Source organism: Vigna umbellata, chromosome 9, assembly GCF_029865625.1.
Source record: "Vigna umbellata cultivar VRB3 chromosome 9, Vumbellata_1.0, whole genome shotgun sequence".
Lineage (NCBI taxonomy): Eukaryota > Viridiplantae > Streptophyta > Magnoliopsida > Fabales > Fabaceae > Vigna > Vigna umbellata.
This window is the reverse complement of record NC_142173.1, coordinates 12,081,694-12,090,855: the sequence shown is the minus strand read 5'-3', so window position 1 is coordinate 12,090,855 and position 9,162 is coordinate 12,081,694. Positions and strand designations below refer to the sequence as shown.

Genomic DNA, 9,162 nt, shown 5'->3' with positions numbered 1-9,162 from the left:
TTCTTGAACTTAAAGCAAGTATCCTCTTTTGTATTTGTCCATTGAATTTATTGTTGTTATCCTTTCTTCATCTCTTATTTTCCCACACTCTGTCTCCCCTGGAAGTTCCCTCTGTTAACACTAAGACTTTGGCTTCATCATTCACCTTTCACACCACAATACAACAACCACTCGTAGTTTTCTTGAACACCAAACTTAACTACATTCTCGTTTGGTACCTTAAGTGTGCTGAAAACAATTGACACTAACAAAAATGTCCACAAGTTGTACAATGTACCTTACACAAGTGGATCACACTAGAATCAAACAATTAAGGTCAAGTGTATGTAAGTATAGAATGTGCCAGAATGGGTGCATGATGTTTGAACATATAAGATGTGTAGCCAACAATGAAAGGAGTGTAAAAGGTAGTTGGAAAGTTGTGTACTCAGTTCAGAAATTTGTACATATATACACATCATGAAATTCACAATAACGCAATAGTGAAGGTGGAAAATGTAAAACAGACACCTGAAACTATGTACCCAAGTTCAGTTTAGCTGAAAGTAACCAAAAACATCCTGAAAAAGTAACCACCATACAGTCACGAGAAATAAAAAGGTTTCATAAGTCCATCAAACCCATGTTCTGCTGTGTTCACAGACCCAATCAAACGATGATGAATCTGTAAAATTTTAAACTGCATAAATTTGTTCTTTATAAACCAACTTAATTGGTCAATCTTTCTTTCTCTTGCATTCAGTGTCCTACATTAGTGACATATAGAGCCTAGTTTTCTTCTCACTAGACCAGAACCTGTATGTAAACACAAGTACACAAAACATCAAAGAAAGAAACATTATAATTAAAAGGTTATGTGATATACAACAGTAAAGTACAAACAACCTCTAATATACGTAGATGATTCAAAGTTTATACTTATTTTGACGCTACTTCAAAACAGATTGACAAACACTGTTTTGGTAACATTGAAGCTACTGGTTTGAACCACAAAGTCTTCACAGTATTAAAAAATCAGAGGAAATTACCACCAAAGCCTCTAGCCTACTGGAATCTGTCTACTACCTCAGAGGAAATTACTCAGAACACAGAACTAGGAAGCCTCTAGCCTACTCCTACTCCTACTGCCTACTGGAATCTGTCTACTACCTCCTCTGAACACCCGAGATTTTCTTTTATCTTCCTCAGCTCACGGCCTTCTAAATTCCATTCTCGGTGCCTTTCTCCCATGCTTAATGGAGTGAGTGCGTTGATGGCATGTTGTCCCCCATTATTTCCAACGTGCACATTTTCTTATTGAATGTCAGTCTTTCAATTAAGTTTGTTTAATGTGCCCATACAGCCGTGACATCCACCAAGCCATCACTCTGACCATTCTTCTTTGTAAATTCCTGCCATGTGCCGCATGCTTCCCATGACCCTGGACCATACCGTGAGTGCCTCCCACTACTCCAATTGAAGCAAATTTTTACATTGTGGGCCGTGAATGTGGAGTTGCCACTGCTGCCAATAAACTATGTCCATGTGCTCTCCATAATGGTACATTTATTTATTTTTAAAGCAAGTATTCATGATGGCCATGTGGTGTGTTGCTTCTCGTGCAGCCCCTCCAATTTGCAGAACCATTCTTCATGTATTGTATTGAATCAAGAAATAATTGGGTGGAAGATTCCCTTCCAAACGTATCCGCGCACATCCATTCTCTTCAGCTGCAATGTTAGTGCATGTGGGGACATGGTGTCTCCACTTCTTAAGAGGAATAATATTCCCTTTGGTATGCCCATGTGCTAACCCATTTTTAAACTAGCACAATAAGCTAAGTAAAGTAAATAAAATATTTACTCATCAAGGAGCTGATGAGATATTTTTAAATAATACAATACAAATATATACACTTCTATAAGGTTTCAATCATATCCTTCAAACTTTAGTCTATTACTTCTTTGGATATGCAATGGGTTTCCATTTTCTATTTATTAGGCAAGAAGTTCATAGTCAGTTGTTTCCGTTTAAAGTAGTTAGTTTCACTATTAAATTTGTGCTATACACATTAACTTGAGTAAGTACTAGGTGCATACCATTTAACCAATGATTTGGTGAAGCAAAAGCTTCATTGCACCTTAAGAAAACTCCCAAAAACATTGCAAGTCTTTAAGTGTGATTATAGTATCTTTCTCAAGTCTTATTTGTTGATTGTAAGTCCATTTCAGTGTCCAAAATTCATTTGACTCTGTAAATCTAATTTTGGGGGTATAATGGTGTAATTTGCTTCATAAATTGGCTATAACAAGGGTGATTTTCGAATTTTGTTTGTTTTTATGCTATTGAAAAGCTTGAAGAAGCTTAAATTGGTGTTCTAAAGTTGATAACACTGTTCAACACCAGATATTTTAGCTTATAGCCAGATTTGGTGTTTAAACCATTACTTTTTGAGTTAAAATGGAAGTAAGAGTGGTCATTTTGAACTTTTTGTCGTGCATTATTCATTTTAAGCTACTGTTTGTTTATAATATGTAACATTATTATAAGTTGGTATATAAAGATTATTATATGTTGCAAATATAGGTTTTTTGGAGGAAGACCCACTGTTCAATTGAATCAAGTTGGTGTCAAATTTGGAGGTGTTGCAAATTAGGAGGAGTTAAGCATCTGAAACAAGTATGTACTCAATCATATTTTATTGAAGTTTTCAAAGTCCTATTTTTGGTGCCTGAATGTGCATTTATTGTAAACTTTGTTGGGTATGTGCTGATTTTAGCATTGTAGATAACCTTATTGGAATATTTTGAACTGTGGACTTGTATTTGATTTAAATTCTGATTTGTATGGTAAAAAACTACATAACAGACCTATAATCCGTGCCTTTGGTTCATGTTTATGGTCCAAACTTGATCTCACTCTCTCCCTTTATGTCCAACATCCAACCACATTTAAAGTAAGTCTTAATGTTTGACCAAAAAACACAACATACTAAAGTAGGCTACCAAACTACACAGACACTGTTCTAAAAAGTTTAGAATAGTTAAACCTACCTAGTACAAAAATGACACTACCAAAAGTACCTAAAACTCAAAAGATGACTACCTAGAACCTAAAACTAGTTAGCAGAATAGGATAAAAGTCATAATATGGTACAACTTGATTAAGTTAACTAGTCATTTAAAATCCTTTGGTACTACACACATTCTCAATAGAAAGAGAAAGGTAAAAGTAGTATAAACACTTAGAACCTACAAAATATTTGGAAGTAATCTATACAAAGATAACTTCATTAATAATAAGTTGTCTCCTCCAAATTTAATACACAACCCCTTAGGATGTTTAAGGCATTTCGATACTGAGGAGTTGTCTTTGCATGCCCTTATTGTATGCCTATGACAGTAGTGTTAAAATTGCCCTCCATGTTCGACTTGAGTAGTAATAGGTTTATTACTTATGTCACATGGAGTGTTACTGTTTTGGCTAAGTTTTTATTTTTTTGGCTTGTCACAGAACATGGCCCATTTTACCAACCATCGTGGATGGATGTACGACCGTTGTTATAGTGGAAGGAGAGGTTTGAAGGAATCTTTTGTCATCGGAGTTGAAGAGTTTGTGGAGACGGCCCGACGATATCAATATTATGTTGTTGATGGAGGGATTCGATGTCCATGCATGAAGTGCGAATGTACAAGGATTTTGAAAGATGAAGTCGTCAAGCTTCACCTATACCAGAAAGGGTTCATGCCTAATTACACGGTTTGGACTTTTCATGGTGAACAAATTCCTTCGACCTCCACTGCAGCTGAAAAGCAGCTTCCATCAGGTTCAAATAGTAGTGTACATACATCTGAGATAGATCAATTTGCGGATATGCAAGAGATGGTCGACAATGGTCTTCGTCGCCACGCTGAACAAGAAGCAAACCATAGCCATTATGAAGAGCCTCCAAATGAAACCACACAGAGGTTTTTCAATTTACTGATAGAGGCAAATATGCCTGTATTTGAAGGTTCAACTGAGTCAAAATTATCAGTGTGCATTAGACTCATGGCTGGCAAATGTAATTGGAATGTGCCCATCGAAGCAATGGACTTTTATACAAAATTGATGTTAGATTTGACACCACCAAACAATTTGATGCCGAAGAATTATTACCAAACAAAAAAATGTGTTTCAAAGTTGGGATTGGAAGTGAAGAAGATTGATTGTTGTGTTAATGGATGTATGTTATTCTACGACAATGACTTTGGTAAAAAAGATGCATTGTTGGTTGAATGCAAATTTTGTGGCTCACCAAGATATCATACGATGCATGCTGGACGGAGGCAAAAAAAACCCATTCCCTTAAAGTCCATGTTCTACTTGCCTATAATTCCAAGATTACAAAGAATGTTTACTTCAATGCAAACATCAGAACACATGACATGGCATGATGGTAACAAAACTGAAGGATTTTTGCGTCATCCTTCCGATGGTGAAGCTTGGAAGCACTTCAATCGTAAACATCCTTCCTTTGCAAGTGAACCGCGTAACGTAAGACTTGGTCTATGCTCTAATGGGTTTACCCCATACATTCAGGCCTCGGCATCACCATATTCATGTTGGCCCGTGATAGTTACCCCATACAATCTACCACCAGAGATGTGTATGACAAAGCCGTACATGTTTTTATCGTGTATAATACCAGGTCCATCTAATCCCAAATCATTGATTGATGTTTATTTGGAGCCTTTGATTGATGATTTGAAGAAGTTATGGAATGGTGTTTGGACGTATGACGTTTCAAGGAAGCAAAATTTCCTTATGAGGGCAGCGTTGATGTGGACTATTAATGACTTCCCAGCATACGGCATGTTATCTGGATGGAGCACGCATGGTCGATTAGCTTGTCCACATTGCATGGAACAAACAAAGTCATTCCAATTGAGTTATGGGCGGAAAAGTAGTTGGTTTGACTGCCATCGACAGTTTTTGCCCATTGATCACCCCTTTAGAAGAAACAAAAAGGCATTTCGCAAAGGGCAAGTTGAAACAGATATGCCCCCACCAAAGTTGACTGGATCACACGTCTGGAGAAGAGTGAAAGACTATCCAAAAGTCACTGAATCTGGTCTTTAATAGGCTAGAAGGGTTTGGGGAATGGCATAATTGGACTAAATGAAGCATATTCTGGGAACTTCCCTATTGGAAGGACAACTTGCTAAGACACAACCTTGATGTCATGCACACAGAAAAAAATTTCTTTGACAATGTCTTCAACACAGTTATGAATGTTAAAGGTAAGACAAAAGATAATGAGAAAGCAAGAAAAGATTTACCTTTGTATTATGGACGAAAAGACTTAGAGTTGAAGGCGCAAGGTAACGGCCGATTATTTAAACCAAAAGCAAATTACACCATGTCTAAAGACGAGACAAAAATAGTGTGTGGATGGATCAAGGAGCTTAAAATTCCAGATGGATATGCTTCTAACTTGTCCAGATGTGCCAATGTTCAGAACGGTACTATTCAAGGGTTGAAGAGTCATGATTGTCATGTATTCATGGAGACTTTCATCCCTCTTGCGTTCAGTTGTTTGCCAATGCACGTGTTAAATCCACTAATAGAAATGAGTAACTTCTTTAAAGATTTGTGCTGCACGACACTAAAGGAGAATTCCCTTAAAAAGATGGATGAAAATATCTCGATTATTCTCTGCAAATTGGAAAGAATATTCCCTTCTGCATTCTTTAATTCAATGGAGCATATTCCAATTCATCTTGCATATGAAGCTTGGCTTGGGGGACCCGTGCAATACAGGTGCATGTATCCCTTTGAAAGGTTTATGGGAGAATCCAAACGTTCAGTTAAAAACAAAGCTAGAGTAGAAGGCTCAATTTGTGCAGCTTACTTGCACAGAGAGACAACTTATTTTTGTTCACATTATTTCAAAAACTTCATGTTGTCCCCCACTCATGTCAGAAATGAAATGCAATGGAAAGTTCAACCACGTGAAGGTGCATTATCAGTTTTCCGACAATCTGGCCGTCACGCAGGGAAAGAGTTCACACATTGGTTAACTGATGCTGAATTCAATTCTGCTCATGTCCATGTCTTAATCAATTGCACTGAAGTGAAGCCATACCTTGAGTATGTCATCATCCATCTCTTATCTTTCCAACGACACAATTGTTATACACTAAAGAATTTCGTTTATACCAGCTCATTTCTTGTCATCGAGCAAGTCACAGAAGGAAATACTTCTACTAGAATACACTCTGAGTTTCCCCATTGGTTTAGAAATCAGGTCTGTATTTTTTCGTACATTTAGAAATCGGTTAATTTGACTCTTGCTGTCATAATTTTTGTAGTGTATTTGTAGGTTTTTAATCAGGCATTAACTCCCACAGTTCAAGAGTTAAGGACATCTCTCGAATTGGCCAATGAGATGTGTCAAAGAATGGCACACTTACTTCACCAATGGTTACAAATTCCATACACAAGAATGGTCTAAAGGAAAGAAAACATCAAATTGTGGTGTGTATGTGAAGGGCCTAACAGAGGGTTGTTATGATGATTTCTACGGCATCATTCATAAAATATATGAGCTGGAGTACAACATCACTACTTCTCCAAACAGAGTAGTACTTTTTATTGTGAATGGTTTGATCCTTCTAGAGCTGGTACTAGAGTTGATCCACGCTTTAATATTGTCGAACTCAACCAAAGATTAAGATATCAACCGTTTGATCCTTTCATTCTACCAACTAATGTCCGACAGGCTTATTATGTGCCATATCCACCATTCCGCAATATTGACAAACGTGGTTGGGTTGTAGCAATACAAACCAAGCCTAGAGGTCGCATTGACTCAAATGAGGTTGAGGAAGATGTTGCCTACCAACTTGACCAAATGTCACAACCACAAGAAATTCTTGAAGTTGAACGTATAACCGCATTGGTCGACCCTGATGGTGATGGCGATGAATTACAAGGTGATGAAGAACAAGAGGAAGAAGAAGAAGACGAAGAAGAAGAAGAAGAAGAAGAAGAAGGAGGAGAAGAAGAAGATGAAGATGATGATGAAGAAGAAGAAGATGAAGATGATGATCATGATGTCGATGAAGAAGAAGAAGATGATGAAGATGAAGATGATGACGATTGAATGTTGGACATCTGTTGTAGCAAATTGAACTATCATTTGAATACAGTTATCTAAAATACTATGTCAAAAGTTGTATGCAATTATTTAGACATTGACTTTAAAAAATATTGATCCTTCCTTATTCATTTCTTTTTTCTCCCTTTATTTGTAACCATTCCAATGCAGTAATGACAGGACAAGGTTCAAAACGCCCTGATAAAGGAAAGGGGGTAACAAGGCCTAAAAAGAGGCAACGGCAGGCACCAAAGTATGTACTTAGGGTGCCTGGTAGACTACCTAGCATTGCTGCCCCCGGTACATCATCTGTGGCGCCTTCTCCTACCCCTACAGTACAACCTTCTCCTACCCCTACAGTACAGCCTTCTCCTACTCCTGCAGCACACCCTTCTACTACCCCTGCAGCAGACCCTCTTCCTCCTCCTGTGATTATAAACCCTACTCCTTCCCCTGTGGTTATTACCCCCACTCCTCTCCCTGACCCTACTTCGATACCTTCTTCATCTACTATACCGCCTTCTCAGACTGTCACACCATCTGCTGATCCAGATTCAAGTGGTGATGGTGATGGTCTTGACCTGCCCCTCCATGATCGACCATGGATTGAGCCGTATGGTAAAGGGTAAGATATTAATCTCTTCACATAATTTGATGTTTATACCTTACTGTAATTGATATGACTTCTATTATGCAGGTTTATTCCATCTAGGGTTGCTTCCCAGGCCATCACACGTTCAATTAAGCAACAGTTTTTAAGTCCATGGCCTACTTGGGGAGCAATACCTGACGACGACAGAAAGCCATTCTGGGAGCGTTTTCAGGTGAACAATCCACTAAACTAATTGTCCCTCTTATTTTAGTATGTTCTGTAATAAATGTTTGTTCTCTTTAATGTTACAGATGAAGGTGCAGTGGAAACCTGAACATGAAACTCAGATACACAGAAATTTCCACATGAAAGCATCTCATCGGCTCTCAGAGATGTTTAGGGATGCCCGCAATGCAGGACAGCGCCCTTACTGGCTGGGTGATCAAATTTGGAACTCTTTACTGGCTCATTGGAATACAGTAGAGTTTCGCAATAAGTGTGCCAAAGCCCAGAGGAACAGAGCATCTGAAAAAGGGTGGCACCCTGCATACTGGTGGGTCGATAACCATTCATGAGCATGTCATTCGTATGGTAAAATTTCATTCCCTAACTTTTGCTTTCATGGCCCCACTTATGTATTTTTTATTTCATATGTACAGTTATAATTGTCAATTTTGTTACAGGCACAAGCTCTGGGACGGGCGGTCCATGTTGATGAGGTCTTTGCACAGACTCATGTTCGGAAGGGCACTAATCAGTTCGTTGATGAAAGATCTCGGAAGACTCATGTAAGCAAATAACACTATTACTATTACTAATTTTTCATTTATGTTATGTCATTCCCTAACATTGCTTTTAATGTTTCAATAGGAAGAATTTTCTACGAGAATTTCACAGGTTAGATCTGAACATGAGTCAGCTCCTACACCGGATGATGCGAGTAATGCAGAAGACGACATCCGTAGGACGCAGTGCTAGGTCGACATCGTCGGTGGCAAGAAAAAGGGTCGCTTGTACGGTGCAGGACAACTTGCTGCAAACTACACGGCATCGAGAGGAGGTACTCTGAAGCACCAACCTTCTTCTTCCACCACTGCTCCTGAGGAGGTTGTTGTCCGCCTCACGCAAGCATTGGAGCAACGTGACAAGGAGCTCACTGATCTCAGAGCAGAGTTTACAAACTTTAAGGCCCTGGTCATGAGAGTGTTGCTTGAGACCTCACAGGACGTACAACATATCCCTTCGACACAGCCATGACCCTCCTCGTCATCACCCGTTGCCCCTCAGCAGCCCACATCAGTCCAGCAACCCTCATCAGTCCAACCCACACCAGTCCAGCCATCAATACAAGAGCAGGATGATGAAGATCATTCTGATGAAGACTATGTACATTATTAGTTTGACCTAGTTTTTACTTCTTATAGAAACTGTTGGATATTACAAACATTTG

The 9,162-nt window shown here is 38.7% G+C and overlaps 1 protein-coding gene across 1 annotated transcript; it reads left to right on the top strand.

The window, feature by feature from the left end:
* Nucleotides 1-3,495: 3,495 nt before the first annotated feature.
* LOC148192549 (uncharacterized) lies at nucleotides 3,496-7,749 on the top strand. Its single transcript, XM_088099228.1, has 4 exons — nucleotides 3,496-6,111; nucleotides 6,184-6,268; nucleotides 6,344-6,424; nucleotides 7,648-7,749. Exons 1-4 carry the CDS (start codon nucleotides 5,204-5,206, stop codon nucleotides 7,747-7,749), a joined length of 1,176 nt encoding a protein of 391 aa, XP_087955354.1. The 5' UTR covers nucleotides 3,496-5,203.
* The last annotated feature ends 1,413 nt before the right edge of the window (nucleotides 7,750-9,162 follow it).

Coding starts and splice junctions, on each gene's coding strand:
- LOC148192549 (XM_088099228.1), top strand. CDS start 5,204: ATGCACACAGAAAAAAATTTCTTTGACAATGTCTTCAACACAGTTATG. Junction 6,112..6,183: donor GAAGTGAAGCCATACCTTGA/GTATGTCATCAT, acceptor CGTTTATACCAG/CTCATTTCTTGTCATCGAGC. Junction 6,425..7,647: donor ATGAGATGTGTCAAAGAATG/GCACACTTACTT, acceptor CCGCCTTCTCAG/ACTGTCACACCATCTGCTGA.